We start from the raw sequence: 16,633 nt of genomic DNA, 5'->3' as shown, positions 1-16,633 counted from the left end.
AAAAAAAAAAAGATATATAAATAAAACAGGAAATATAGACTGGTACAGTATTTTACATGTAGATTGAACACACCATTATTTTACAGCAAATCATCAACATCCACTCTTGTAACAGGTTCTCAAGAAAAAAATTGAAAGAGCTTTTTAGTTACAATCTCTTCTTATTGAAAAATTGGGTATGTGAACAATTGTTGAGCTTTAAAAAAGTACAGTCAGCTCTGCACAAACTTCAAATAAGAATTACTGACATCAAAAACAAATTCTCTGACAGAAATATGAAAGTTAGTCTTGACTTCATCACATACATGTAATTTGAATATCGCCAAGGTTGAGGGTTATTCTCCATTCCCAATTGATTTGACTCATGGCAAAATGAAAGCAACTTTTGATTTACATGATGCAATCTATACGGGATTCCTACTTGGTATTACGAAATCATTTGACGAGCAATTTGCTAATGTGTAAATGTTGACTTTTAAAGAGAATTTCATGCAAAAAAAAATAAATAAATATTGGAACTTCTACATGTGATTAGTTTACTGACCCAGTTGGAGGTGACCTGTACTCTCTATCAGTCCATTATAAAGTTTGTTACATGTTCTTCAGTCTTGCCTAAGTAGCATTGCATTAAGCAGTAAAAAATGGGTACTTGATTTTTCACTTGTTATAGAGACCATCACACAACATTAGAGACTCCCCCCACCCCCAGCTGTTCCAAGTCTGTAGCAATTTTTCATACATTACTGATGCATTTTGACTAAAAAAAATACAGTCAAAGAAGTGCATTCTTTGCAGTGAATATCACCTGAAACTGTGTGAAATGAAATAAATGCTTTTGCAAAGTATAGAGCACAGTAAGTGGTCAAAAACATGTTTCTTTCTCCTTTACTCATTCACCTGGTCTTTTGAGTTACTACTTTCTCTAGTAGTGTAGAGGATAACAAAATTACAATTACAAGAAATAATTCATATGCTATCTGCGAGCAAAATTCTTATCCAAAGCGGCATTGGTTCTCTGTATGTTGAACACATTCCTCTTGATGCGATCCTCCACAGAGCTGTTTGTAGGCAACCTCATCGTACTGTAGGTATGACGAAACAAGACATGTACACCATGTAAAGGGAAGTTTGAGAGTGATGTTTGGAAGATCACAAAATTAGTGTTTTGCAACAGATTTACGGAGATGCTTTGTGAAAAGAATAATGACACATACAAAAGCAAGTACATCTGCAAATACATGTAGACTGAAATTGGGTTTGAAAGAAATATTAAAAAGAATAATTCTTGCTAGGCAAGAGTGGTGTCAAGAAGAGTTTTCCCAGCTCCATTACAAATGCCATATCAATCTAGTCTCTTACCAGACCTCAGTTTTGACTACCACATAGCAAGCAAGTCTCAGAGTAAGACAATAATATGAAATCTGTGCAAACATCTACACACAGTATACCTTGCAGCAAGCACTTGAATACATGACTGATATAGAATGCAGATATTAAGTTGACGTGAAATAAAAAATATTGCATGTGTTCTCACATGCTTACTTAGTCATACTCAACTCTTTTTTTCTAAAAAGGAAAACAACACATATCACACCACCAGTGAAGGAAAAATAAATATTTCTGTATATATTGAGAATCACAATGAGGACGTGGAAGTACGCTGAAATTGTTAATATTTCTTGTTGTCTACACACATCCTAACAAAGAGAAAAGTCATCATAGCAATATTCTGTGGCCAGCATCCTAACACTGAGTTAGGAGTTAGAGAATATAAGACACAATCAAAGTCACATTAGGGTGATGTGTGTTTGTAACAAACACACTCTGTGTTCACATCAGTAAGAAACATGCTCTGTTGAAACTTACTCCAAAAATTTGGCATTCTTGTCCTTCTTTTTCTCCATCTCCATCTCAACATTCTCCTCTGCCTGTTGGTGAGGAGAGATGATGGGTGTTAGTGCATTCAATCAAGTTATTTTTGTCAAGCATTGTGGCTACTGACATATATTTGAAGTGGTCCCACATCACATATACCCATAAGGACATTGTCCCACCTGCTAGCATATACAAAACTGTAGGAGTATCTACTCTCCTCATTTCATTAATAACAAACAAGAGGGTTGGATTTTTAACTTGATTACGCATCATGTACAGCTAATAAGTATTCACATTCACTGGTTTTGATTGTAAAGAACCATCATGCTATCAATTTTGGGACTGAATGCAGACACAAACTGCCAATATCCCTTTCCTTCTATAGAAGTGATATGTGTATGTTACGATCATAATCTGTTGCATCATCAGTCTACGCTCAACTGTACACAGCGAAATAACCAAGTCATCCAAACAGCAAGATCTCATTGCAATGACTCAGTTTTCACAATAAAATATGAGAGTAACATGAACCCTCTTGTGTACCATGGTGTGAGATATTGACAATAAAAGAGACTAAAATAGCAAGTACAGGTGTATGTTAATATAACATGCAGCATGAGGCTGACGAGCATCGACACTATACTGTGTTCATGTATATTCACCCGATATTTCTTCACTCTGTCCATTCTTTGCTCATCTCTCCATTTTGCATTCTCCATCATCTCTGCTCGACGTTTCTCAAGTTCCTCAGCATCAAGTTTCCTACCAGTAACCATGTAGAGGAGGAAATAACTCATCCAATTTCTTCACATTCCTATATTCATTTTCAAAAGTAGAACTACACTTGGCTCTAAGCTTGTATTGAAGGGAACCTGCTTTACAAGGCCTTTTAGCTTTATTCAAATTCTCTGTAATATATTGTAATTCAATTCAAAACTCAATACAGTTGTATTGTTTTCTCAGAAAATGAGATGAAATGAATTGAATTGAACTGAATCAAACTGAAGTTTACACAGACCATACAAATGTGCTTTGCAAAAATATCTAAACTTGGCATAACTGAACTTTTCTATGATATGAATTACTGAATAAGATTGTGTTCTTCTCCACATCTACAGTACTCACCTCTATCAGACACCTAATAGTCTATTATTAATGTGTTTCACATAGGTCCCCCCCCCCCCCCCCCCCATATGACATTTGATGTGCTGCACCAAGGACAGGCATGGGGCCCTGGTGCTAACATGTTTGGCATAATGATATTTAAAAGCATATTAGAATCAAAGTAAGAGAATTTGAAGCAGAGAGGTGAAGGTTGAGCTGTGGATTTTCTTCAATTTGTAATTTGTTGTGATCTTACAAATTTCATTTGTCGGGGGGGGGGGGGGGACAATTTGTAGAAAATCCACAGCTCATATTAGAATCCTCTATTAATGGGTTCAGAGTACAGGCAACTCCCATTACAACAGGGTCCTTGGGATCAGCAGTTTTCTTTCATCATATCAAAATTACGTCATAGCCAAACAGTACAGAATCATGAAGATATATATAGATGACAATTTTTACTTTGTTGTATCAAGAATTTTTTTCTGTGTTTGTTACAATGGGAGTGCACTGTAGTTACACTGTGAGCTACGTTACTGTAGAAGGACCTTTAATTGTGCACATGTGTGTGTGCACCACACACACACACATACACACACCCAGGCTCACCTTGGTTTCTTCTTGAACTCCTTCCTTGGGGGAGATCTCTCAGCAGATCTAGACCTGTGGACTGGTGACCTTGACCTACTTCTTGACCTCTCCCTCTGTTCCCTGTGCCTTGGCCTACCCTCCCTGTGTCTATCACCATGTTTGTCACCGTGTCTGTCACTGTGTCCATCACCATGTCTATCAGAGTGTCTGTCTCTGTCTCTCCTGCTGTCTCTCTCTCTGTCTTGATGTCTGTGTGAGTCTCTTGTGTGTTCTTCATCACTTCTATGCTTCTTTGCCCTCTGAGTAGAGATAAAAAATAATATGGTTTTAAAACATATCAACTTAGAAATGCATGCATGTTTGTGATTCCCAACCAGAGTTTGAAATTACTGCAAATCAGCTGATAAACTAATATGAGAAGTGTGAACTGGAAAAAATGAAACAGACAGATACAAAAGTGCAGACGTGTAACGTGACACAAGGAATGTGGATTACATGACACCTTGTCACCAGCACTGGGACAAGGCATTTCCATATTTCAGAGATTACTTTACATGTAACTACTAAAGCTATTGACCAGCCTATCCAAGGTATCATATCATTGGAGGTCATGTGTGTGATCTCTAGTTAGTGCCTCAACAGCCTCATATTTATGTAAAAACATACAAGAGGTACATTTGTACATTCACAAATCCAAAAAATGAGAGTATGTTTATATTTGATGGTCATATCTTAAAATTCAATTACAGAATATAAGTGGGGGAGATCTAAAAGCAAAATAAAAACAAACAAACCTCACATATCCAAAGGTGTGGATGAAAAAAACGGCCTTCAATTCTGCCTTTAACCATACATATTTACAGTGAATCAGCATTAACCCATTGAGGAAGGGTGGATTTTGCTACAACACATTCTCCATAGACACTTGCCCGAGTATACTCGGGACTCGTCCCCAACAGGTTAAAGGTCCAGTTTACCTTTGGGAGCAGTGATTTCAAAAATGTTCAAGATATCACATTTGATGCATATGTGTAGGTCTGTTGTATCATAAAACATCCTACCATATGAAATATTTGCAATAAAACCTAAAATATAAGGAAATATCAGGGTTTTTCTCACTAAACCGTAACTGTATACGGTTTAGTCTGGAAACACTTTTATTATAACTATTGTTCACATTTCGTGTATTTAACAACACTTAACATCGATTATACGGATTCAAATTTTGACAGTGGTTGTTTCTATCCCTAACTCACATTTTAGAACTATTTTAAAGCACTGATGCTTTCATCTGCAAATGGTAAATTATGCCTTTAATGGAAGCCAGCTAAACTGTATGTACTACTCACTATCAAACCATATCCTGCAGGAATCCTCTTCCTTGGTTCTTCCCCACTCGAATCTCTCCGGTGAGTGGAAGCTCTCCTTTCCTTGCTCCTCTTTTCTGTTTCATCATCACTTTCACTGTGTCCTCTTTGTGCATTAAACCTTCTCTCTCTCCTTCTACCTATCCTCTGCTCTACATCCATGTCGTCACTTTCACTTGTATCTCTTCTCTGTTTGCTCCTCTTTTTCTGCTTCCTTCTTTTCCTTCCATCAGAGTCTGAAGATTCATCCTCACTTGAGTCTCTCCTCTTTGACATTTTCTTCTTCTTCCTTCTGTCTCTCATAAGTTCTTCATCTGTAGAGCTGTCACTCTCATCCTGGCTTGAGTCTCGTCTGGATTTCTTGTGTTTTCCTTTCCTCTCCCTCCCATCTTTGCTCTTCTTCTGTTTTTTACTTTTCTTGGATTTTTCCTTTGCTTCAACTTGTGCCTTAAGCTGAAAAAAAAAAAGATAGACATAATTACATATCTCTGAAACAATACATATAAAAATAAAACTGTACCATGATCAGAACAACACATGCATCTCTAAAATGGGTTATGCATGTTGGTCCTTCAAGCATTTAAAAGACTTCAGCTTTGTGGTTAGATTTGTACTTGAAAATCAATATCAAGAACTCATTCTGTATCATGTAACAATATAATATTATGCTAGCATTCACAACTTAGGCAATTCAGTGAATTACGTTATTTGTGACATAAGAATGTCGACTTACGGTGTCGTTTCACAGTTAGTAACCCATACAGATATTTCCTACAAGCAGGATGAATCAAGACATGTTACAATATGTAATAGCATCACACATTTGCACGTACATTGTATTTAAATACCATAGCTTATATTTCTACCTGTATACAGTTTGTTACGCAAGGATCATAATGACAGATATACACGCATGATTATCTAATAAAAAATATAACTATATGCCTGTTTTTATGCTTATCTTTATGTCTTGCATCCACAACAGAATGGAGATGACGGCTGAAATAGATTCTCAATTATAATTTGTGAAACAAGAGGGGATTTATCTACAATCACAAATAAAACAACCTGACTGGACAAAGCATGTAGGGACTCACCATCTGCTGAAGTTGCTTCATGCGTATGGGATTATTCATGAGTGCTTTCCTGTGCGTCATTTCTTGCTTCCTTTATGGCAAACAGAAAGAACAACATTACAATCAACACAAATCCCCACAGACGGAAGATATCAATGATAAGTATACAAAATTGCACCATAATCCCCACTTTTTTGACAAAAGTGAAGCCTACACAAGAAAAATAAAGTACATGTACATGAATGTTCAGCTTTAGATATGTCAAAAGGTCAGGAATAGCAAATTTCTTGGTTCTGAAAACATCAGTTGAAAAGTTTTAAAGCCTTAAAAGTTCCGACTTGCACAAAATCTTATGCATTTATGACAAAAAATTTCAATAGATTTTCTGAGGTGATCGACAATTACAAAATCAGTAATGTGCAAAAACATTGCTTCCCCTAACACATGTGATGCCTTGTGCCTTGTTTCCACGGTGGGAAATTGGCAACTTTTCACTTGAAATTGGATAGCACTCTTTTCATTCTGTCAATGTGGTTCTTGATCAATGTGCAACACATTCTACTTGTAAGAATATACGCCATATATATTTCTTGATGGTTACTACATTATGATACACAGTGAACCAGTATGAAAATGATGACACATTCAATTTCTTGGAATTCTTCATGACACATGACCCTGCTCTTTGTTCTCATCCCCAGTATCATTAACCCATTTGACGTTGATTGATAGAAAATACTCACTTGATTGCAAAAAGAGGATCCTCCCTAATTTTTGCCGTCATGTCAACTGTGATGCATGGTCCTCCCGTCGCTGCCTCTTGGGCCTAATACAACAAATAAGAACTCAGGTATCAAACTCCTCATTCTCCTGGATTTCTAATCTTGTGTATCAGTAACTTGCTAACCAAACCTTGCTAAATTCTACTTTAATTGCTCAAATACTGGGAAAGTTCTTTGTTTCTCACAGTTTTCACCTCAAGTCTTTCATGATTATTATTCTGTTAGGGGCTATTCCCTCTCCTTTCACAATTCTTTTCAGAACTCTGCGCTAGAATAGTTACTGATATCAAACACTGTTTCCTCATACCTCCTTCCAACTTTGTTTGTCAGTGGTATAAAAACTTAAAATACAGTATGTCCCCCAAAAATTACAATCAGATTTTCACATCGATAACTTCCAATTATAATTGAACTGTGTAAATGCTACTTAAGGTTCTGAAAAATAACATCTTAGCTATATTATACAGAAAACCCCATTCAATTTGGTGAAGTGATCACTGAGAAATGTGGGTCGTTATAATGCATGTCATGGGTTTGATTCTTCCAAGTTTAGCACTTGGATGCTCTTGGACAATGGACAGAACTTTGAGGGAAGGGATTCCTGACATGCTCTACAAAACACCTCATTTCTCTTTGACCACTGAAGCAAATTGGATGGGGTTTTCTGTAAGATGTGGGTAATAAGTTATACATGTAGTTCCATACCCTGAAATTGTATTTGGATTGATTCACCATTTTTAAAGTTGTCATTGTGGAGGGTCCCATTGTTATTTTGGGGGGGACGAAAGGTAGAATGGTATTGGTGCTGAGTAAATTACTCATCCAAGGATCTGTCAAGTTTAGTTTGGTCTTTCCACTGTCATAGAGCTATGAACCCACTTGACTATTTACCACGGTCAACTGACTGAAATACACTGTTTGGCATGAGATACATATAGCAGGGCAACAAACTGATAAAAGTATGGGGCCACTGCCCAAATGGCTAATTGGGCAAGTGGAATGAAATTCCTGGAATTCTTTGTAGAATTCATAAAAGCAAGACATAAACAAAATGATCATTGATAATCACTTCATTAAAGTATACCAATACCCTGGAAATCAAATTTGTGTACTGCTAGAATACACACACACAAAAGAAAACAAACAAACAAACAAACCCAGCTATAATTCACTTGTGATAGCCTCTGAAAGTATACATACATGTATTTCAATAAATCAGATCATATCTCTACAACAATTTGGCCCTTGTGCTCCTCACGTTTTAAGTTCTGCTCTGTAAGCACCCGTACTGATGTGTGCATGTTCTAGCTATACGCATACTTTTACAAGTATAGGAATAACATCAGAATTCCATATCGATTGGTTAGCTGATCACCCGCATGCATGGCATATCACTATCGCTCACGATGTATTTTGGAAAAAAAAATATCAATAGCGCCATTGTTCGATTGAAAGAATCGTGTGATTGACTAGTCTATTTCAAGTCATTTTCATACTCTTTAAAATGTACATTTAAGCCCCAATAGACAAAAGTCGGAGAGACAAAAAATTAATATTTTGCAGAGGGCATGTCTCAAGTATATTCTACAAAATATAGGAAACAGAATACTCAGGGTATTGGTACACTTTAACTCAGTAAGCATTCTAGAACATCTCATAACACCAGTGTTCTTGATAGATATATTGGATATGGGTATGGAAAATAAAGGCATTAACATAGAAAAGACAAAAGAGGCACTGATTAAACTTGGACAAACCTGTTTCTCCTGATGCTCTAGGATAGCTGAATCAACTTTCTTTCCCAACAGATAATCTTCTTCGTTGACAGAATCCTGAGGGTTTTTGTACATCCAGTCAACTCTGTCTTTCTTTTTCCTGCATTCAAGATTTCACATAGAGTCATCAATAAACCAGCCAGAAAGTTTACATGTGCTCTCTTGAAGTTGAAGACATCAGTGATACAAAACGTAAAGTTTGTCAAATCTCCTGTAACTCACACATCGCTATAAATAGTTTGAATGTGATTTTATAAAATTAATAAATTCAACTGAATTGAAATTGAAAAAACAAATGTATTAGAAGCTAGTGCATTTCCTGTCACATGTGTATACAACATTTTTAAATTTTTACTGTACATTTCTTATATGCCAAATACAGAGGATTTCACTGAAATTTTTATATTACAGAACATACATTGTCATTATTTACAAATGTAAGAAGCTAGTACTTACTTCAAGACTCCACTCTCTTCTCCTCTTTTCTGCATTTCTTCCATCTCCCTCTCCTCCTGCAGCTGCCTTTTCAACTCCATCATCTTTTTCTTTTCCTTCCTTGCTTCTTCCTCCCTCTTCCAAACCTTCTCAATGTTATCCATCCGCTGCGGATGCCATGATTTTTTCATGTTCTATGGACAACAAAAATGAAGGGTTGAAAATTTATGTGAAGAAAACAGGTGCAGACAGGGGTCTGAAATGCAGAGTGCATGGAAAGGGGGAAAATTTTAGCTGCTACTACCAGATGGTTCAATGCAGACTTTCCCCCCAGTTGTGCATGAATTCAATTTCAATTCAATTGAATTTCATCAATATCAGATCTTCTGTGAATCTGAGATTACACACACAACGTCAATCTCTCATTTGTATATAATAATTTGTAATGTGTCAAACAGGATTCTAGATTTCATTCGAATATGTTTCATAATATTTTGTAAAAAAAAAGTGATATTTGGAAATACAGTTGAACCTCTCGTATCCGGACAAGGCGGGACCGGGGCTCATCCGGATAAGGGATTTGGCCGGATATGGGAGACTCAATGCTTTATACATGTACATATACATACACATGTACTGATGTAGCCCATTGTAGTACCACATGTAGTAATGTGTATACTGCAATCTTTTCATTGTTACACTCAGTAACAGACCCCAAAATAGAGGTTTGTGTTTGCAAGAATGAAATCATTTTCTTTTATAAATTCTTGGGATGATTTACCTAAACAATTATTAAGAAATGTATCAAGTATATGTAATTCATGTGTGTTTGTGTAAGAGTTCTCATGGAGTTGGGAATCTCCCTTTCCTCCCGTAATTATAATTAAAAAAAAAAATTTTTTAAATCACGGCGAGATTGCGTCCGTATAATAGAGAGATCCGGATAAAGGGAGGCCGGATAATAGAGGTTCAACTGTAAATGAAAATATTTTAACACATCAACTCTTACAAGATTGCAGATTTCATTTCACATTCTACAGCATTTTGTGAAAGACGGAAATTGGGAAGTAAACTAATCTTTTATTATATCAACTGTACTGTACTGTTAAAGTGGAAATTTTCGCGGTGTTGAAATTTTCGCGCATTTCGCCCAACGAGAAGCAAGCGCGAAAATAAAAGCACGCAAATATTTTGCGTGCCATATGTTCCAGTACTTGATGTCTTGATTCCACGGAATTAAAAACACACGAAAGTCTTCTGACACAGCCAAGCGCGAAAAATTAGTCACACGAAAATATCCACTTTTACAGTATTTCAATACCACAATATCCAGTTTGTGCCAGTTTTGAAGGCTTCATCACACACCATATCAAATTGAATTCATCATCTTATAAAACATAAAAGAATGTTGCTCATACAATCTAAACATTTAGGTCTGTCACTATATCTTTAATCAGGAGTTCAGAGACATTTAAGATATGTAGGCCACCTACATGTTCATGCGTTACCAGATGAATCACCATTGAAGTTCTTAAAGGGCAAATAGTTGTATTTTAAGTAAACCACATTAATACTTTCAATATAGATCATATCATGTATTTGATATTCTGTATTCATCCCGTGATTACGTATCCAATACATCATCAGTGATTAGGCCCTTGGCAGTCACATTGAGAAATTTGAAAATGAAAGGTGGTTTATACGACAGGCGAGAGAGTGCGCAACACTGTACCCTTACACTAATTCAATGGACTAATTGACAAAGATACTGGTGTGGGGGTACGATTTATAATTTGAGGCAGAATGCAGCATCATACTTCACCCTCTGTATAGGTAGAAGAAGCATGTGATATTTTTACTTATGTACACTACTAATGCCTAAGTAGATCCTTGTCATTTGATTGGTTGTTTGACATTGATCATTCAGCCCATTTCACTATGACATCATCATCCGTGCAATTGTGTCTCCATTTACCATGCAATTTTGGATCCATACAATTTGCTCCATTGCAAGCACTCTGAGAGCCCGGCACACTACGCATGTAAAACGCTTGCATTTGCAGCGTGCTAGCGTAAAGCGCTTAAATAAGTGAGCTGAGCACTCTCTCAATGCCCCCTCAGATCCCACACATTCTCTCGTTTCTAAATTCATGAAACATCGAATGACAAGAATCTATTTTAGGCGTTACAGTGAAACCCCGTTATAACGAGTTCGGTTATAACGAGGAACCGCTTATAACGAGGTGATCGCGTCGGTCCCGTTTTCCTTTGCGTGTAAACCTATGGCAGAACGAATCGGTTATAACGAGTTCGGTTATAACGAGATTCCGGTTATAACGAGGACAATTTCGGTGTATCATGACAAAGAAAAACATAAGCAATTTGATCGGATATAACGAGGTTCCATTTCTTGACTAAATTGCCGTTTTCAAACACGCGACAAACGAAACATTGAAAACTTAATTCACGCAATCCACGTCTTTCTCCAGTTTGCGATAAGACACAGGAATGCCTTCCGATGTTCCTACTAAATTATCAACATAATGATCATTCGCTTTCTTTTTCGCGAGATACACGTGCGTGATGTTAGGTCAGACCACAGCGCATCGAGAAAAAAAAAAAAAGATAACGTATCCAAAAACTTTCCATGTAGCGACACTTGTGGCCAAAAGTGGACAATTGGAATGCGTGCGCAACTCATCATTATATCCTTTCCATTTGTAGTTCCGACTTCCAGTTCTTTTGCTAGTTAGCAAGTATGAGTGTGGATGATTAAAGCCGAAATAATTAATGAAATCATCGCGATCCCGGGCCGCCGGCTGACAGTAGCGTAAAAATAGTTGAATAACGCATGATGTTAACGTAATCAATCGATGTTCAGAAAAAGAAACAAACGCATTTATTACTTTGAGTAGATCTGGATTTGTTCATTATAATTTAACAAATGATAATTTAAATATGAGTGTGTGTGATTAAAGCCAAAATAATTCATGAAATCATCGTGATCTCGCCGGATGACAGTAGCGTAAAAATACTTGAATATACTTATTCGGTGTTCAGAAAAAGAAACAAACGTATCTATTAATTTGAATAGATCTGGATTTGTTCATTATCATTTAACAAATGATAATTTAAATATGAGTGTGTATGATTAAAGCCAAAATAATTAATGAAATCATCGCGATCTCGCTGGGTGACAGTAGCGTAAAAATAGATGAATAACGCATGTTAACCTGCTTAATCGGTGTTCGGAAAAAAGAAACAAACGCATTTAACAGTTCAAGAACGGATGTACAAAACGCGAGGAGATTTTCGGAAGAAAATAAAGAACGCATTTTAATCCCTTCAGGCGCAACGATAATACATTGTATAAAATTACAGCCGAAATGATTCATGAAATTATCGAATTCCCGCTGGGCACCAAGAGCGTAAAATACCTCGCAAGTTAACGGTAAACAACGCATGTTACTCTGAAATCATCGTGATCTCGCCAGGTGACAGTAGCGTAAAAATGGTTGAATGACGCATGTTAACCTAAATCAGAAAAAGAATCAAATACATTTATTAGTTTGAATAAATCTAGATTTGTTCATTATCACAATTCTAACACTGCATTTCACAATAAAGATTTTTCTTGCTTTCAGAATGGTCTACCAGGTACAGATTTGCGTAAAAGGATTACAACCTTCCACATTCAATTCTGTCGCATATTTTTCAAGAACGGATGAACAAAACGCGAAGACATTTTCGGAAGAAGATAAAGAACGCATTTTTAATCCCTTCGGGCGCAACGATCACACATTGTACAAGATTACAGCCGAAATGATTCATGAAATCATCGCATTCCCTCTGTGCACCAACAGCGTAAAAAATACCTCGCAAGTTACGGTAAACAACGCCTGTATGTTCCTCTATTTGCGCTGGTGCTAATAGAAAAACTTAACAAACAAGAATTACAATAAAGAAATAACTCATTTCAACCCCTACTTTTTCTTCTAATTCACAAATAATTTCCCTTTATTCTCTCAATAATAATGATCGATAATAGTGTAATAACAACGCAAAGGATGTTCTTAAGTTTCATTGATGGGTATATGATGTCGTGCTTATGTTTTTTCTTTGTTTTTGATGCGTACGGTTATAACGAGGTACCGGTTATAACGAGGTAATATCGCCAGTCCCACGGACCTCGTTATAACGGGGTTTCACTGTATATAAAACAAATAATTAATGTTTTTCATTTGTGCAATGGACAGACTATTTCATTCGGTGAAAGATAGATGAAATTATTGATCCATATTAAACTCAGCCGAGTCTGCCTGTCCATAACTGCGACCAGCAGCCCCATATGCATAGCGTAATGGGGCTGCGCATTGCAGCATTCAGGATCATGACAGGGTTGTATCGCGGATAAATATCAACTTAAAATCGAAAAATTTCTTCAATTTGAAGACTTGCCAGTGAAGTTGAAGTATTGACAACAGGCTTCAGGCAATGTTTGGTTCTGCCAATAGTCCCTTTCTATTTGAATTGATGACTTAATGTGACTTGGTCAAGAGGAACCTGGGAGAGCTACACTGAATTGACGGCCAGCGCATGCGCACACATCATATGCGCACAAATCAAATCCATTGACTGGATAAGATGTCTGTGTGCGCATGCGCTGGCCGTCAATTCAGTGTAACTCTCCAAGGTTCCTCTCGACCGAGTCACATTAAATCATCAATTCGAACAAAAAGGGACTATTGGCAGAACCAAACGTAGAGAGAAAGATTCGTCTGTCCGGAGGAGTCTTTTATTTTTTTTTTGACGTTATCGCTCTCCTCCGTAAACAGACGGAAGTTGATAAGTCTACACATCGCTGTGTGGATGGTCTTGACCACTGTCTCTATGGAAAATTGGGTGAGGTACCTCACCTTTCTCCATTGCGTCAAATTCACGGCCCTAGGTCGGCAAATTTAAGCTTGTATAGCAAAATCAACATTTCAAGAATGCACTACACTCACCAGATTAATGAATAATAATCCAACATTTTGGTAGAATTTTCAATGTAAAACACACATCAACCAGCTCGTCGTGTCGTCACGTTCAAACTGCAGAAACATACGAATCCGTTAGCCAATCACATGCTAGGTAGTTTCTATGTGTTTTTTTTATTAAAACACGTACCTCGCATGTGATTGGCTAACAGATTCAAAATCGCAAATTACAGCTAGTGAACGGCGATGTTGCGATATGGATGAAATTTCTGCGTTATAACCTAGTTACTGTATTTCGATTGCACAATGTGAGAAATTTACCCCAAAACCAAATATTGCTGCATAATGTGTCATGTCATGTCAAACTTGTTTGAATGTAAAAAGTCTGTCTGAAATTTGGTTTATCGTAACTTTTGATCTGTGCGCAACCGCTGGCAGTGCACCCACACAAGAGCCAGCATCATTGACTTCGGTCTGTATAAGGAGGGGATCCGTGAAGCCAGACGCAGTCTCCGCAGAACATTTCCCCCGACGACCAGATACAGACCGATCTTTCGGTCAAAACCAAACATTGCTCGAAGCCTGTTGTCAATACAATACTTCAACTTTACAGGTAAGTCTTCAAATTGAAGAAATTTTTCGATTTTAAGTTGATATTTATCCGCGATACTACCCTGTCATGATCCTGAATGCTACAGTGCGCAGCCCCATTACGCTATGCGTATGGGGCTGCTGGTCATGGTCGCAGTTAGCAGTTACGAGTTAGCCTGTCCAGGGCATTGCATTGCACTCATCCATATTCATGAATCATAAACATTCATTCAACTCATTTGTATCCAATGGTATCTGGTATAGATCTAGGCCTACTATTATACCATAGTAATAGGCATGGCACCAGTGTACTTTAGTATTCGGAAACAATACAGCACCTAATTAGAAAAGGATTGCAAAGGGCGATCCTAAATGAAGCCTGTGCATTGCCAGTGCAGTGTATGTGGTCAATAGTAGAGCTACAACTTTTCCACATAGCTTTTCACTATCATAAAATTCAATGTCTGGGACTGAGCAGTTGCAGTTTCATTTTTGTAAGGCACCTTTGGCGTGGCAGCTTGTCATGATATCTGCACCCTGCGACAACGAATGCGATATCTGGATGCAACAAAAATCGAATAAATAAAGAGTCATAAAAAGGCGCATAACTTACCAGGTCTCCACCACCCATAATTATCGATTAATTAATACAATTCGGTAAAATCAGCCACTCGTCGTTTATCAATATTGCATATTGGCAGTAGTGGTGTTTTTTGCCTGTAAGTCTACAAGCAAATACACGTTGAGGGCGCCACAGATGTTGACCACACAGAACTCTCTTCTACGTACCAAAGAGATTTTCCCCAGTGGAGGAGAAAAATCTCTTTGCTACATACACACCATAGAGTGACAGCTCTATGGTACACACATACTGAGATAATAAATTTATGTAGAGTTCTGTGGTTGACCATCGAGATGATTGACGACTACACGCGATACCGCATAGTAGGACCATGATTTAAAAAAAAAAAAAAAAAAAGAAGGACGGAGGACACACGACGGTGGAGGAAATTAAAAAGGGATCGGGAGGTTGAAACAAATTCTTTCTTGCCTCTCGCAGTGGTTTGCACAATGAATGATCAAATGGACAAACGAAAGAAAACGGATAAAATATTATTTGGTGAATTTATTGCAAAAACGGCTTGACAGTTAAAGATTTGATTAGATTGTAGAACTGATAAATTGTTATAGATATCTGTAGGCCTACATTTTCAGACGACTTTCAAAATTTCACATCATGTGGTACATAAATCGACAGCTCCATCTATAGATTTGTGGAATTTATTGTAGTCCTTGAGCAGAGAAACCAATTCTTTGAAAAAAAAAAACAAATTACATTGAACGATGTCGATGACATTATAGCATCGCATATTTCACAAATGTTGGGCCTATCAGTGTAATTGCTTAGTTAATCTGACACCTGTGTAGAATTTATGCATCCATTCTTCTTTTGTTCTGCTTCCTTGCGCCCCATCTCACGCATTCTTAGGTGAGGCTGCATGTCACCATCCTTGTTCATTGCAATTTATTAGAAATTCTGAAAACATTCCTATTCCTTGTCCCAATCACTAAAATTCTGAAACTCTGTACTCAGTATTTATTTTATGATGTTCATTTTAATGTAAAAGTCTGAAAATCATCCGGAGGTGTCTTTGATGGCTTTTTGTAGGCCTCTCAAATACTGTACAAGGTAAATTGATCGGGAGAACATAAAACACACATGACTGGGACAGCAATCACAGCATATTTACACCATCACATAAGTTTAGCCAAACTCACGAACTACCGGTATCATGTCGGTTCAATAATAATCCAAGAGATCCTGGCCCTTCACAACACAAGGAGCAGGACGATTTGGGAAATTCTGGTGCAAATTTCCCAAAAGAGTATTAAACTAGTCATATGGGCTAATCATTATGTAGATTCAGTGAATGCAATGATAATAATAATAATAACAATAATAGTAATAATAATAATAATTAAAAAATCTATCAATTAGTTTTAAGACCATGCAATCGGACAAAGGATACTGTTCAAACGCTATTTTTATATGCTTAT

General features: G+C 37.1%; 1 protein-coding gene across 1 annotated transcript; it reads right to left on the bottom strand.

Annotated features, from left to right (window-relative positions):
* On the bottom strand, nucleotides 1-15,282 carry LOC140245074 (pre-mRNA-splicing factor CWC25 homolog). Its single transcript, XM_072324671.1, has 10 exons — nucleotides 15,189-15,282; nucleotides 9,027-9,199; nucleotides 8,553-8,670; nucleotides 6,757-6,839; nucleotides 6,035-6,104; nucleotides 4,920-5,390; nucleotides 3,589-3,869; nucleotides 2,538-2,637; nucleotides 1,867-1,928; nucleotides 1-1,082 (listed from the first exon to the last, which is right to left on the bottom strand). Exons 1-10 carry the CDS (start codon nucleotides 15,204-15,206, stop codon nucleotides 974-976), a joined length of 1,485 nt encoding a protein of 494 aa, XP_072180772.1. The 5' UTR covers nucleotides 15,207-15,282; the 3' UTR covers nucleotides 1-973.
* Between the last annotated feature and the right edge of the window lie 1,351 nt (nucleotides 15,283-16,633).

This window comes from Diadema setosum, chromosome 22 (genome assembly GCF_964275005.1).
Source record: "Diadema setosum chromosome 22, eeDiaSeto1, whole genome shotgun sequence".
Taxonomy (NCBI): Eukaryota; Metazoa; Echinodermata; class Echinoidea; order Diadematoida; family Diadematidae; genus Diadema; species Diadema setosum.
Note: the sequence above shows the minus strand (reverse complement) of the source record. Positions and strands in the feature narration are given on the sequence as shown.

Bases quoted from the DNA above. Each gene is read 5' to 3' on its own strand.
- LOC140245074 (XM_072324671.1), bottom strand. The intron at 3,870-4,919 runs GTGAGTAGTACA...ATCTCTACTCAG, and splicing joins CTGCAGGATATGGTTTGATA to AGGGCAAAGAAGCATAGAAG. The intron at 1,929-2,537 runs GTGAATATACAT...CCTCACCAACAG, and splicing joins ACAGAGTGAAGAAATATCGG to GCAGAGGAGAATGTTGAGAT.